This window comes from Macrobrachium nipponense, chromosome 1, assembly GCF_015104395.2.
Source record: "Macrobrachium nipponense isolate FS-2020 chromosome 1, ASM1510439v2, whole genome shotgun sequence".
Classification (NCBI taxonomy): domain Eukaryota; kingdom Metazoa; phylum Arthropoda; class Malacostraca; order Decapoda; family Palaemonidae; genus Macrobrachium; species Macrobrachium nipponense.
The window spans coordinates 147,700,595-147,717,085 of NC_087200.1; the positions used below are offsets into that span (position 1 = coordinate 147,700,595).

The 16,491-nt window shown below is 41.3% G+C and overlaps 1 protein-coding gene across 1 annotated transcript in view; it reads left to right on the forward strand.

Annotated features, from left to right (window-relative positions):
- Positions 1–16,491, forward strand: part of LOC135219734 (E3 ubiquitin-protein ligase Nedd-4-like) — a 284,620-nt gene that overhangs the window by 237,186 nt on the left and 30,943 nt on the right. The window contains 2 exon segments of the mRNA XM_064256741.1: positions 5,979–6,112; positions 7,332–7,440. Coding sequence (XP_064112811.1) covers positions 5,979–6,112; positions 7,332–7,440 — 243 coding nt within the window.

The window sequence follows — 16,491 nt, forward strand, 5'->3', positions numbered from 1 at the left end:
TGCGCTTCCTTCATCCTATCCAGGTTTATTGTGATATCTGCCCTGGTCTCACTTGCTTCAACCTTTTTAATGAGGAATCAACCGGACAACAGGACAAGACTTCCCAAGATGGTGCTTTCTTCATCCTCTGAGAAGTCCTTCAGAGGAGACGGAGGACTGGTTTTCTGCCAAAAGGGAGCAAAGGAAAGTATCTTTCTCCTTTCCTCCCTCTCGCTTGATCCATAGCCTACGTTATCTGAGAGTCGCTGTCTCCTCAGTGCTTCTTGACATTCTGTGTTTTCATCAGCCAAGATAATGTTCTCTTCGCTGAACTTGACCATTTAGTTAAGGATATTTTTAAGATTTTTGAATCCCTCAGTTTTCTGGACTGGATATTGGGTGCACTGGCTAAGAAAATTTAAGACTACCAGGATCCAGCAGGAAATATCACCTTGGACTGACTCAGGGTTCTGTCCTGTGCCAACAAAACCATTAGAGATGGCTCTCTAGAGCTTTCCACTCTATTTGCATTTGGTGATCTGAAGAAAGGAGAGTTCTGGTGCTCCTTTACTTCTAAAGGAGTCACATAGACCCAGAAGTCAGTCCTTTTGTTCTCCCTTCTGCACCAGCACCAACTCCTCCCTCAGGACAAAGTAGAGGGAATTGCATCAGACTTGCAGAAAAAGTCTGTGGAAGACTTGTTAGCCAAGTTGTCCAAGTGTCCTAAGGATTTGTCCGTTTTTCAAGCCAGGACTTCTACACACCTCCAGCAGCATCCCTTTCATGGAAATGGACCTAGATCACAGTTCAGGACCTGTGCAAATGTTAGATCCACAGCCAAGTCCATTAAGAGAGCTCTGCCAAGACAATGTCTAAAAAGTAAGAAGGAAGTCCTTCATGCACCTGTAGGAGCCAGACTTCTGGAGTTTTGGGAAAAGTTGCTTATAAGAGGAGTAAAGCCTTGGATCATCAAGGGTTCTGAAGGAAGGCTACGTCATCTCATTCCTAGAGAGCCCATCATTAGTCCCTTTCCCCATCATATTGACAGCATACTCGATAGGCTCTATGACATTCTGCCCATTTAGAGGAAGTCTCCTCTCTCATCCAGAAGGCCATAGAGGAAGTCAAGAACACCAGCACAGAGGGTTTTTACAACTGACTTTTTGTGGCACCAAAAGCATCGGGGGGCCTGGAGACCAGTCCTTGATGTAAGTTCCCTCAATCATTTTGTCCGTAAGATGAAATTCCAACTGAAGACAAGCCATTCAGTCCTTTCATCCATTCACCAAGGTGACTGGATGATAACAGATATGCAGGATGCATACCTACACATCCCGATCCATCCAGATTCCAGGAAATATCCATGGTTCATCTTCCAGAACAAGGTGTATCAGTTTTGGACCCTTTGCTTTGGCCTTTCTACGACCCCTCAAGTAATTACTCGAGTCTAGCTCCTCTCTTGAAATGGCTCCACTTAATAGGGATTCAGTGTCAGCCTTTATCTGAACTACTGGCTACTTTGATCCTCATTACAGAAAAAGTGCATGAAGGACCCAACACATTCTTCTTACCAAGGAACAGGCCCTTCTTATCAGTCTTCAAAAGTCCCAGTTGACCCCCATACCCCCATTGTACGAGATCGTCTAGTGTTTGTGGATAACTCTGAGCTCTCAGATTTTTCAGCCTTTTTTCCATCTCCAGTTGTCTTCAGGTGGTCCAGAGTTTTGCCCAGCTCAGTATTGGATAAGCCTACTGGAGAGACTTGCATCCATATAGGTGTTTATCAAATTTGGCAGCCTCCATATGAGAGTTCTCCATTTCTTCTGAAGGCCAACTGGGACAGGAAAACACGGCAGGACACTTACGTGTTTCCAGTCACCTCGGAGATCAAATTAGACTTGCAGCAGTGGCTATCAAAAGAAAGACTGTCAGAAGGGAAGCCCCTTCAACCCTTGAGCCCTGTTTTTTACCATGGTCCACAACAAGACAGTAGTGGTGCATGCAGACAATACCACAGCCTTGTCTCTCTGCGAGGCAGCAAGAGATCTGTGGATGGAACAAAATTAAGTGACTCTGGTCACCTGATATCCAGGGGAAGTTAAAATGTTATGGTGGACGAGCTGAGCCATCCAAAGTAGGTTCTTCCCACTGAATGGACCCTGGAACCCCTGGTTTGTCTGAATCTTTGGAAACTGCGAAGATCCTCATGCATGGGCAACAGACACCATGCTGCAAGATTGGTCCAATCTGGAACTTTACACTTTTCTACCCTTCAGCATGATCAGAGAGGTGCTGAACAAGTGTGTCACACCACAATGCAACTATGACCCTCATAGTCCTGTTTTGGCCCCTGAGAAAGTGGTTCCTAAATCTTCATTGGCTATTGGTATATTATCTAAGACTCCTTCCCCAAAAACTGTCTTTACTCAGACAACCCCACTTCAGAAGACACCACCAAGGGTTGTTTGCTCTTCCCCTGACAGGCTTCAGCTCTGATATTAGTGAAAATCTTTTGGCCTTTTGTCGAGCTCTAATATTAGTTACCTGTTAACCCTCTGGTGATGTGATGATGCGAAAGAACATCAATAAATTTTTTGCTGTAAGTGCTCCAATGACACGATTTCCGCATCGGCGTCATTCGTAAGTTTTTTTTTTCTGGCTTGACATTCAAAAAAATAAATAAATAAATAAAAAAGAGACATCCGAATAACATGAGGAGTGCGCCATTTATTACTGAGTAGTTACGAAAAATGTCAGTATATATTTTTATGCGTTGAACACCGTAGTTTGGCCAGAATTTTTGCATGCGTAGATAATTTTTTGTACGCCTTTTTGTATATCTGTAAATAGCTTCAATGTGCATGTATTTTATATCATTCGAACAGCCATTCTTTGTACTTTATTGTTCTAAATGCAAAATGTAAAAATATCAAAGTTTCAAGTAAAAATCTTTATCGAACAATTGACTTTACGTGAAAAAAACAAAACTTGCGTCTTTGAGCTTCAATTGTTCAATTAATAACTGGGAATATCTATTGATTTTAGGTAATATATATATATATATATATATATATAAGAAATTTATTCAGCTTCCCATCGCAGTTTTCACTTATTTCTAGCATTATTTATTAACGAGTAATTAGAAAAAATGTCAGCATATATGTATACATTGACCGCCATAGTTTGGCTGGAATTTATGCATGCGTAGATAATTTTTTGTACATCTGTTTGTGCATCTGTAAATAACTTCAATGTGTATGTATTATATATCATTCAAATGGCCATTCTTTGTACTTTATTGTGCTGAACAGCAAAATGTAAAAATATCAACGTTTACATATATTAATTGTTGCCATATATTTTCGTAGAAAAAAAAATTGTCCGTAATCTAACGACAGTTGCTCGATTTTATTCAAACAATACATATATCTTTCTTTTTTATTTTTTTTTCTAGCTTTACTTAGGCACTATACATAATGTCAACATAAGTAAGTTGGAAAATCTGAAAATTGCACTCTGTAAAAGATTAGCATTTTTTAATTGGTAACAGCTAATTAGCAAACACATTTTTAGCAAAGTGATTGCTTCCATGTGAAATTCCAAACATTTCCACACAATTTACATATAAAATAAACTCCCAAACCTAATTATTATATTTTTCAGAATTGTGTAATTTTAAAAAAAATATCTACGATTTTCCTTAAAAATTTCACGTTCATCACTTCTTTTTTATTATTTCTAAGTCTTGCAAAGATATCTGATTGCTTTAGGAAAACCTTCAATCATTTGCTGACATCATAACACAAACCAGAAGCATATGTCAATTATAGTTTGGACGTATCGATTTTTACAAAGAAACTTTTTGCTCAAGCCCCACTTTTCCCTCCACGGCATAAGTCGCTTACTGAGTACCGCTATAGGAACCTTGTAAGCTTGAGAAGGTTTAAGTCCTTCAATACAACAAAACCTTGAATCTGGAAGCGGTCCTGAAGTGGCTGACAGGTCCCACTTTTGAACCCCTTTGGTCTGCATCCCTTAGGTGACTCATGTGCAAGACACTCTCCTCTTTGCTGTAACTACTAAGTGCATTAGTGAAATTCAAGCTGATGATCAAAGGACAGGTTTGTCCCAAGGAGATGCAGTTTGCTCATTCATCCTAGTTTTTTGGCTAAGAACAAGGACCCATTCAAACCCTTGCCTTGCTCTTTTACCATTAAGAATTTAATGGACATTCTTGGTAATGAGGAAGAAGAGAGAGAACTTTGTCCAGTCAGAGCTCTTAGGTACTTTCTAAGCAGGATAGAATAGATCAGAGGTCCATCTGGTAACCTCTGGTGTTCGGTTAAAAACCCATATCGTCCTCTAAGAACACCTTGTCATTCTTTCTGAGGGACTTGATTTCAGAGGCACATTCACAGATTTAGGAGGATATCAGGCCAAATTTTAAAGTGAAAGCTTATGATATCAGAGCAGCGTTGGCCTCTTTGGCTTTCAGGCACAATGTGTCTGTCTTCCTTTATTCAGTAGACTTACTGGAAGTGCAGGTCTATTTTTGCCTCTCACTATTTGAAGTGAGTGGAAACAGTGGCTTAGGGCCATTATTAGTGGCATGGTACTGGGTGAGGAATTATAGGAAGCATTTTTTCCCTCCTATCTTTTTGCCTTTGAGCCCGTGGGTACAGTGTACTTGTAGTATCTACCAGTCTTAGTGGATAGGTGTGGGGTGTTCTGTAAATTTTCAGAGTAGGTGTCACCATTGTCTGGTTGTTTTATAATTTTGGTACTGCAAACAGGGCAAGGGTGCCTTTTGTATGCTTTGCGAGATCAGGAATATCACCACTGCAAAGCTCCCGTTTTAGTAGAGATTGCCCTCTGCTCAACAGCCGCGCCACTACAGGTTAAGATGAGCATCAACAAGAGGCAGTATTTTCCTGCAGTAGCTCTCTTACCTGCTAAGGAAGAAACCAGCATTATATTCAGCACTGGCAAAATTCTCTATTTTCAAAGTCATTATCATGCTTTGGAGTAGAAAATGTCAATGTATCCCATCTCCATTCAGTGTGGGATTCAGCTGTTTAATTACTTGGTAAGTTTTATGAAAATGACATTTTCATGATAAAGTTAAGTTTCATATATACTTATCTAGTAATTATAGAATCAGAGATAGCCCTCCTCCCCTCATAGGGACATAAGGGCACAAATAAAGTGAAGCCTACCTTACAAGTTGTTTCCCATGTTCCTAAACAAAACAGTAGCACTACTGCAAATTTTCAGTGAAGTTGCCGCACGAGTTAAAAATGTTAGCCATATAATTACTATACTGTACAAGTATATATATGAAACTTAATTTTATAATGAAAATGCCATATTTGTTTATGACATTGGGAATCTGACAATAATTAATTTTGATTCCACATGTTTTTGTAAAATATCTTTAATTGGGTTATGTCTGTAGTGCAGCACACAACCCTTTCATTTTTTTCTTTCATTCCCTTTCGTCGCATTATGTTGTGAACTCTACCAAGCATAGGCCATATGTGTGGGAGTCACTGTTTATTTTATAATGATGATAATGCAGTAAAAATATGCTGGCCAACAGCCCATAGTGTATATGAAGTGTAAAGTTTTATAACCTGGCAAATGAGGTATACATGCAGTAAATATGAAACTTAACAATTTTATCATGTTTCTTTTAATATTTCAGATAAATGAGTGGGAGAATTGTACTTAAGAAATATCAGTGTGTTGCCCACAATTATCAGTTTATTATATTTTTGTTGTAAGAAAACATATAAATAAAGATAATATACCTCTTCAGTATTGTAGTTTAAGACTACTGATTTGCGTATTGATAGTATAACGCTATGGATTTGAGCTGTCTTCTTATTTCTCAATATTGGGGTTATATTTGAAAAATCTATATTTGTGTTTAAAGCAGAAACAAAATTTCATTATCCTGCAGAAGCAAAATCTTTATTATGCTATATGGCCTTTTGCAGGAAAATGATCCAGCCGATTTAGATCTAACCTTTAGCGTGGATGAAGAGTCCTTTGGCCAGACATCATCTCACAGTCTTAAAGAAAATGGTGCAAACATTCCAGTAACTAACGAAAACAAGCATGAATATATTGAGTAAGTATAATTACAACTAAATTAATTTTGAGGATTCTTAAGTTAATTCAACCATTTAATTAAATCAATCATTTATTTATGTATAGCCTAAGGAGATTATACAATAAACTTATAGAAATTATATTTCATGTAACATTACCTAATATACCATTGACATAATGTTCCTTAATATACTGATGACATTTATACGCACTAAAATCGGTGTTATGGTTGGAGACATTCACTGAATGTAGGATTAGGTGAATGAGAAGTTGATGCAAGTTTGATGTGTGGGCTCAGACAAATGTTGGGTAAACGAAACTAGTGTTGGAATTGCCTGCATCAACTGTAGTCAGTGTGTTGTGGCTTTCCTTCATTGATGGATAAATTAAATGCTATGAAGGCCCCTCAGTGTGTGTCATCGTGTACAGCTATTGCTCAGCTAGTTCAATGTCACAAGTCCTTTTCAGCTTTCTGCCATGTAACGTAAGGTTAAGGGTTATCATCTTCATGACTACTGTTATCTGAAATTTCTGCAAGGTATAAATCTCTGACATTTGGGAATTTGGCCTTCATAACTTGTAACTTTACACATAACATTAAAACGTTAGGACATTTTCAAGTTCTGAATAACCGTGATTTATGGATAGGATGTGGTTAGTTACATAAACAAGTTCATATTGAAATGTATGTTCTCTGTATTTTTCCAGCAAAAGAACAACTTAACTGTCAGATTGAAGGCCTCTTTTCTTTGAATTAGGCTTGGCACTTGACAAATTTATTTTTGAAACAAAAAATTTTGATATCCATCCATGCATTACTTATGGCACATTAGTCAACATATACAGCCATTAGATTCTAAAATAATTTTATTAGGTGTACTGTACTCTCCAACTTTATTTATCTGCTTTAGGGTTTGCAGTTTTAAAAAAGCAGCAAAAAATACAGGGTTTATGTTTTCCAGAACGTTATTTTATTTATTTACAGATAATAACGTTCCACTGAAAGACCAAGATTTTGATGTTAATTCACTGGTAATTTCGTTGAAAATTTCCAAAAGCAATACTTTGCATTATTTTCCCCATAATCTTCCATAGGTTTTATATATTGGGTCAAGTCATATGATTGCTTATGCAGTACAGGAAGTCATATGGTATTTATAGCAGTGTTTAAGAAGAAATGTTTAGTTAATGCAGGTTCTGTTGCTGAATATAAAACATGTTCTTTCTCATTCTTTTAGGCTAGTGATCAAGTGGAGGTTTGTGCAGCGTATTCATGACCAGATGGAGGCCTTTAGAGACGGTTTCAATGATGTTATTCCCATCTCGCAAATCAAAATTTTTGATGAAGTAAGTTGAAATTAAGAAATTGGTTTTATATACAGTAATACCCCGAACTTACGCAATTCAATTCTGCGCAAATTCACAATAGCACGAACTTTTCATAGGAACTTAACTAATTATCATAAGCGAGTTCTTTCCAATAGTGTGAACATTTGCAAATCCTCCAGAAACACTGCAAAACCCTGCAAATGTGTTTGTTTAATTTATTATGTAAATTTATAAGTTTTACATCAAGCATTTACAGGCAGCCCTTGGTTAGCGGCAGGGATTCCATTCCTGGCCACTGATGCTGAGCAATTTTCAACACTAAGCTATTTTTAAAGTCAATGGCCGCCGCACACCTTTCAGAGCACTAGACCAGTCAACGGTGCCGTAATCCCGCAATGGCACAATAAGTAAAATTATATTTATGCAGTATAGTACTATAGAATTTACTGTACAGTAGTACTTACTGTACAGTACATTATAGTATTAAAAATACTGTAAAGTGAAAAAAGCCTACCTTTAATCTTTTGGATTTCTTGTGAAGTATAATCCTTGTACAGTGGTACCTTGACCTACGAGTTTAATTCGTTCCATGGCCGAGCTCATAGCTCAATTTGCTCGCACTTCAAATCAATTTTCCCCATTGAAAATACTTAAAATGCCCTTAATCTGTTCCAACCCTCAAAATACTACCCCATATTTGTATGTTTCATGTTATTAAAAAAGGAAAATACATTTCTAAATAACAAGTAATGTATAAGAACATTATAGAAAGAGTATGTAGATATAAAAAGGTTTTATACAGTGTACAGGTAGCTATGTGTTCAAGTTACAATAATCTGATTTTACGAGAGAGACCAGATTACAATAGCCTAACTTTATCCCATCTTCTAATTAAATAAGTTTAAAAACCGCAAAAAAGAATGATGAAAGTATGGTTTTAACGTTATAGTACTCGTTGCATAAATGTGTACAGCCATGAACAGCTGAAAGAGAAACAACTTTTTTTTTTTCTTTTTTTCTCTCTAAGTACAACCGAATTGGATGACAATAACATCAGTTTGGCTTGTATTTCAACCATTGTGCTTTAGTAAACAATTACCTTTGTTGTTATGGATGATGTTACGTAGAATAGGACTGAGATATCTTAATGTAATAACTTTATTTGTTATAGATCAAAGATCAATAGGGAAATATACTGTGAAATTTAAACCTAGTTGTAGCCGAAGCTTTAAAAACTGTTCAAGCTGCTAATGACAATTATCGTGCATCAGCAACAAAGATAAAACTCCAGTAGACTTATGCCATCAAACACAACCGTAGATTAAATGGAGATAAAATCATTTTAATCAAAACTACTGTGCTTGAAAGAACACATTTTACGGTTGGTTTCACGCTGATAAAAGATAAATAACGTAAAGTTCGTATTACGATGATATAAATGAAAATTGTGAATGGAATCACGTAATTTTTTTTTTACTCAATAAAACATGCCACCAATGTAATCTGTTAACAAAACAAAACAAAAAAATCCAGTTCACAATAACAACTAGACGTATTTAAGGAAAAATTTGCTCAGAATTATGTTAAATATGGTGAAACAAACTCGTATTTGCCATCAGCTGATTTCCAAACCAAAACATTAACCTCAATGTTAGTAGTATTTTATTTTATAATACAATAATATGAGAATACATAAAATATTATTGGATACAGTGAAGTACAGTAGTACCTTGAGATACGAAAGGCTCTACTTACGAAAAACTCGAGATACGAAAGCCAATGCGAAAAATTTTACTGCTCTACATACGAAAAGTTTTCAAGATACGAAAGGTTGTTGCTGTAAAGTCCCGAGATTCGCCCGGACCACCGAGAACAATTTTAAAACTCCCGCGCCGCCAACTGAGTAAACTCGCCACCATCCTCCCGCTCTCCCATTGGTTCCTGATGCTAGTCACCCCATAAGGTCCTGCTCTCTTATTGGTCAGCATCTACCCCTTGTGCTTTAAGTATTCTATTGGTAAAAGGATGCTGTAAATTGAAAAACTTTTCTTCATGCAACTACATTTAATAAAAAAAAACATTAGGTAAGATAGAATAAAGAATAGAAATGGAATGGTTATTATACTGTTTGTAGTTTCAGTAGTTGAAGAGAGATAATGAAAATTTTTGGCTTACTGTGTAAAGTGATTGCTTGGCGCTCGTTCGATACTCGAAGACGGGTAAGAGCTGAATGTAAACAATCGATTGGAAGGTTTGTTTTTTGTTTGTTTGTGTATTATAGTTAATGATTAATTAATAATTATTTGAAATGAGTACATACTGATTATTTATACATTTTATTGGCATATTCTAACCTTTTAGCTCTTAGGTTTAGATGTCAGAATCATAGACTAGGCTACAGTAGCAACCGCTAACATAGGCTAGGCTTATGCTAAGGGACATATGCTAAAGTCCTAATATATGCAGTAAAAATGGGGTGTTTGAACATTACATGCAGTTGAATATTACTCAAGTATGTACAGTATTTTGCCTTTTTGGAGTCATATTTCTTCATCGGATCGGCGTTGTAACCCTAGAACATGTGTTTTAGGCCTGGAAATATAATTTGTTCATACACGAAAACAAACCTTCGGTCTTAACATTAGGATTTACTAGCGCCAAGCTGGAAAACCGGGTTAGAATTAAAATTACACTGTGAGATCCAGGGACTAATGGCATCTATACCAGGTCACGGGGATGTATACCCAGAATGCCCACGGCTACCTGTGACCCACCAGTTATTTTCCTACCGCCTTTAAGATAAGACGTGTTACTGTCTATCTCATTTAAAGCCGGTTTTTCAGTTTGCCCGTTCTTTATCCATTTCATTTTTTATTTTTCATTCCTTTTCTTTGCTCCAAGTGTGATCAGTTGTGTGGTAAGAGTGTATACGTGGTATGATGGAGAATTTTGCCTCAACATCGGGATCGTCTACCGCTTCGAAGAGGAGACAAAGGAAATGCCCAGGAGTCAGTGGCTTTCCATGTTCTAGGTCCTAACTTCGGTGTCGACGGATCCTCATCCAACGTGTAGTAGGTGCAGGGAAAACGTATGTACGGTTACTAATCCGTGTTCTGTTTGTCGCGGTTGGTCGGTGGAACAGTGGAAGAAGTTCTATGGGAAAAGCCAATACAAAAGAAAGGGGAGGTGACGCCATCTTTGGATGACCAAACCTTACCGGCTTCTTTTGTATCGGTAATAAACCAGGCCATGATCCATATGTTTCTCCACCTGCTTTTGAATTGTCTCATACCCCTTTCGGTTTCTCCTAGCGGTTCTGTATCGGAAACTCGTCAGGAGGGGCCTTGGGTAATTTTATGAATAATTTTGCACTCTCCTTTGTTCCCAGCAAGTAGAGGGGGAGATCCGCCATCTTTGTTCCAGGACTCCTGCTACTCAAGCGCATAGGTTAGATGGTACGTGGTCAGCGCTAGGCCTACCAAGGCGTACCAACCTTGGATGGTCTGCTTGCGCATTATATGACGTCACGGTTCCAGCAGGGTTCGGCAGCGCTGAATGTTCCTCATCCCCCGGGCTTGCAATTTATGGGAATAATGCCGCGGCTTCACCATCCCACTCAGTAGTTTACAGCGATGCAGAACGTGGGAGGTAGTTTGGCAGCAACGTGCGGGTTGCCAGCAGAAACCTCTCAGTCTCTCCCTACGAGAGGGATGACGTCACAACATACGTCACACTCTGAGATGGCATGCGTGATGACGTCACAGACCGATTCTCGCCCTTTTTCGCTGCACCCAGACGCTAATATTGCCTTCTGACCCGTCAATGCAAACTGTAATGCTGAATTACGGATATAGAGGAGAGAATGAATAAGAGAGACAAAAAGAAAAGTGTGATTCGCCTTCTTCGTCTTCTTCCTCTAGTTCGGCGTCATCGCTAAGTCCGATAACGTCCACGGGCGAGCGCCAGTCAAGCGTTGGAGGAGGATTCGGGAGTTCCTAGCGGATCCTCGGGCCAAGAGGAGAAGAATCAATTCTTCCTCTTCTTCGGACCAAGACTGTCATTTCCAAGTCAGCAAGAAGGTCGGAAAATCAGTGGGCTATTAAGCACAAGGTTGGCAGACGAAGCCGTTCGCAAGAGTCGAACAAGCGAGAGAGGTGACGGCCGGCGAGCTAGCGGCCGAGGCGGAGTTGCCAGTTCGGATCGCAAAAACTGCGATACCTCTGGTAAAATCGACGTTGGCGGCGAAAGGTGCAGCAGAGGATGGAATGCAGGTCCCAGTTTCGCCCGTAAGGCCGTTCAAAATACGTACGAAGGACGATAAGGCTCCTATTAAAAGTACGAAAAATAGAGAGTTGGCAACCTCGGTGGATACGTTCGTGGAAGGCAGTGTCCGTCTGGATAAGGAAGGCCGAGGCCGGGGGGCTCGCCGACGCTCGAAAACGATGCCAATGCTAATAGAGACGAACTTACCTCTGTCTTAAGGGGAGCCTTCATCTTGGAGATCTAGACGAGATTCTCGCTCTAGATCCGTGAGCAGAGAAAGAGTGAGACGTTCTCGTTTCCCCTCCCCGCTGACTATCTGGGATCGAGCCAACAGCGGCAGCAAAGATCAAAGAGACCGCGGCCGTAGGGGCAGGCTGGCCGTGGAATTCCGGGCCGTCTGTCAGAAGATAGAGGCGAGACACATCCCTCGTGACGGAGAGTGGTACACTAGAGCCGGAGGAAGGAGAAAACCAAGAGTTTCTGGCCTCGTATGCAGAGGTTATTGATTTGATTCGTCAATTCAATAGCCTTTCGAGAAGACAGAAACACCGGCCAGTATGCTTCCTCCTGGAATTGACATGGCGTTTGGACTAAAGAGGGATACCAAGGTGTCGTATGAATTGCCTTGTTCGAGTCATGCGGAATCGGTCTGCAACACGTAAACGCAAAGATTGCAAGGGAGGGATAATCCTTAAGATCTAATAGATCATTTAAATTTATTCCCCCTCCAATGATAAAGCAAAGGAAATATATACGACACCGAAGGTCCCTTTGCTGTCTAGACAAATGAACCCTAATGTTTGTAAGGTTAAGGCCTGGATTAACCTTGGATCAGGTTAAAATGAGTGCCCTTCGATGACGTACCAAGAGGCTGCTACGTTAGAAGCAACAGCTTCTCTGTCTTTCAGGCTGCGTCCTGGTTAGACCTTTGGTCAACAGCAGTGGCAAAAATTGCATCCTCGGAAGCAACAAGGAAAGTAGTGGATGAACCATTGTTCATTAGATTACTACAGTCAGGGTCAAAGGCGATTGCGTACCTGACAAACGTAAGTGCCAATGGTTTGGGCAAATATCCTGCTAATGAGGAGAGATGCAGCATTGGCTAGACTAAGCCGCAATGTGGATTTGGATTCCCTGTTAGCAATGAGGAATGGTGAATATCTTGGAATCGCAAACTACTGTTGCCAGAGGTCATACTGGAAGAGGCGATAGATAGAAGAAGGATGGACACTAACGATAGGTTGGTGCAACAGGCAGTTAGGAAAACGTCTAACAGTCAAACTACTCCTTTGGAGGGGGAAGACAACAGCAGATGTCTCGAAAGAAGACAGTGAGACATAGCATCCCTAATAGAGTCACAAGACCCTCTTCCCCAAAGAGGATAACTCATCGGCCCTTTCACAATAGAAACAACAGAGGAAGGGGCAATAGGGGAAGAGGGAGAGGCTCAAGAAGATAGGATGGGCGCCTCCCATCACTCGGCCACACCAGTGGGGGGTGCCTGGCAAATCACTGGAAGGTGTGGCAGGAAACTAGGGGCAGAGCAGTGGGTGGTGGATGTTCTCAGGATCGGGTATTTGATTCCGTTCGAGGTAAACCCCACGCCCCTGACAGATCAACCATTACCCCACGTCACTTATGCCCACAAATCTCAGAAGGCCACTATTCTGCAGGACGAAGTGAAGAAGATGATGGCAAAAAGGAGCTGTGCAACAAGTATGCAGTCCGACAAAAGGCTTCTACAGCAGGATTTTCCTGGTACCAAAAGCCAACGGGGAGTGGAGGACAGTAATAGACCTGTCAACGCTGAATCTGTTTATAAGGAAAACCAGTTTCAAGATGGAAAACTCCGAAAACGGTTTCTACAAGCAGTCAGAATCGGAGACTTTATGCTGACAGTCGATCTAAAGGACGCATACTTTCAGATACCAGTCCATCAGTCTTCAAGGAAATTTCTCCGCTTCAGTCTTGCAGGGAAAGCTTTCGAATTCAAGGTCCTGTGCTTCGGATTGACAAACGTCTCCTCAAGTTTTTACAAGAGTGTTCACCCTCTGTCGGCGTGGGCGCATGCTCAGGGATCAGGCTAATAAGATATCGGGACGATTGGCTGGTGATAGCAAAGTCCAGGGAGAAATTACTCAGGACAGGGCGGCCCTCCTGCAGCTTTGTCACAGCCTAGGTATTGTGGTGAATCAGCAGAAGTCGCAGCTGGATCCAAGTCAACGTTTGGAATATCTGGGAATGGTGATAGACACAACACAAGCCAAAGTATTCCCGACAGACCAAAGAGTAGAAATGCAAACAAGTGGTGAATGCCTTTCTGGGAAAGCAGACACAGCCAGCAAGACAGTGGCAGGTGGTGCTGGGAATCCTAACCTCCCTGGAGAAGCTAGTACCACAAGGAAGGCTACACCTTCGGTCCTTACAATGGAGGATGAAGGAGTTTTGGTCACCAACGTAGATCACCCGTACCGAGCAAATTCCCTTGTCGGCAGAAGTGAGAAAAAAAAAAAAGTTGCTTGTGTGGTGGGTGGACGACGACAATCTGACAGTGGGTGTCCCCCTTCAACAATCCTCCCCAGACCTCTTGCTTTCTCGGATGCGTCACTAGAAGGCTGGGGAGCCCAATATGAGGAGTTGATGGTGTCAGCAAAATGGAGTTGCAAGGACAGAGAACTCCATATAAACGTGCTGGAGTTGAAAGCAGCTTTCCTGGCTCTACAAGAATTCAGGGAGAGAGTAAAGGGACACTCAGTGGTATTGATGTCAGACAACACACAGTAGTAGCTTATATAAACAAGCAAGGAAGCCTAGTTTCTGCGGCAGTTACATGTGATGACAGTTCAACTTCACCAGTGGGCTATAGAGAACCTGGTAGACCATCAAGGCCAGGTATATTCCGGGAAAAAGAAACATAGTGGCCGACAAGTTGAGCCGCAGGGATCAGATTCTGGGAACGGAGTGGTCCCTACACCAACAGGTAGTGGACAGGATGCTCATTGTTGTGGGAAGGACCGATCATAGACCTATTCGCAACCAGGTACAACAAAAAGTTGGAAGTGTATTGTTCAGTAGTCCCGGACGCAGAGGCAGTAGCAGAAGATGCGCTACAACACCCTGGGACAATCTGGACGTGTACGCATTTCCTCCATTTTGTCTAATCCGTCAGGTTCTGAACAGGGTAATGCGGTCTCAGAACCTCAAGATGAACCCTGGTAGCCCCGTTATGGCCGAAACGCAGAGTGGTTTCCAGACCTACTGGAACTCCTAGTAGATGTGCCAAGAGAGTTACCTCCATGGAGCAACCTTCTGGTGTCAGCCTCACGTGGAGAGGTACCACCAGTCGGTGAAGTCCCTATCGCTTCACGGGTGGAGACTGGTCAAGTATCTCCTCCGAGAGCGAGGATTTTCGCAGAAAGCAGCAACTCAGATGGCAGGTAATATCAGAAAATCATCTGCGACAGTATACCAAGGAAAGTGGTCAGCATACTGTGATTGGTGTCGTTAGAGGGAACGTGTCTCCACTCGGTACCACTATTCAGCAGTTAGCAGACTTTCTGATATATCTCAGAACAGAAAACATATGTCTGTATGGTCAGTGGAATGGGGGGTTACATGGGCTTGCTCTACGACCTCAGTCTTACGAATGAAAGGAGTGGACATATCGTCTCATGGGAGTTGGCATTGCTGATGAGAGTTTTGAACAGTCATGCCCCCAAAGGAGGACCTAAAAGCCCCAAAAGATTGGGATCTGACCAAGGTACTGAGTAGTCTGACAAAACCCCCCCTACGAACCACTAAGGCAGTCCACGGATAGGAAGCCTGACCCTGAAGACAGTCTTCTTATTGGCCCTGGCTTCAACCAAAAGGTGTGGGGGAGCTACATGGCCTCTCTATCTCATAAAGCACTCGTGAGGTTGGAGATCAATGGTGTGTGAGTTTGTCCCAGAATTCGTGGCAAAGACCCAAAATCCAACAATAGTAAGACGGCAGATTCGACTCCTTTACCATATCCTTCCTTGGCAGACTTTGTAGACAACGACAAAGCTGAAATGCTCCTGTGCCCCGTCAGGGCACTAAGGGAGTACTTAAAGAGAAACAAGGGCACCTCGGAGCCGGGGTGCCAGAGGTTTGTTCGTAAGTACAGGAGGAACAAGAAGGGAGTGTCCAAAGGAAGGTAAGAATACAATATCATTTTGGCTAAGGGAGACGATCAGAGATGCTTTATACTGCAGAAGACCGAGGGTCAGGATAGCCAGGTGGAGCTAGAGCTCATGACATCAGGGTGTGAGTGCTTCCTGGCATTTAAGAAGAACATGTCTGTGGATAAAATTCTGAAAGCTGGCGTGTGGAAGCGCCAAACAACTTTCACCTCATTTTATTTGGAAAAGATGGTTGCCCATAGATCCTTGGACACCTTTTCCTTGGGTCCAGTGGTGGCGGCCCAACAAGTGATATAGTTCATCCAGTGGCCCCTGGCGGGTCAGCTTGCGTTCTAGTTAAGAGAAGGTATGAAAGTAGAATGAATGGGATGAATGGTCTTTTTTCTTTACACTTTTTCCTACTCCTTAAGACGGGCAATATGAAGGAGAGTACCGTCATGTGCTGGAACGGACTAGATGCAGGTGAGATGGTCAGCCATACTGTGAAGCTATCTTAGCTGATGATATACTTTTCAGTAGCAACACACCCCTCTGGATAATAAGGAAAAGAGGGGTGAAGGTGGACAAGAGTAAACAGTAGAATGGTATCTACCCAGTGGGAGGAAACCAATAGATCCGCTTATATCTTTGGTCCTAGGTTCAT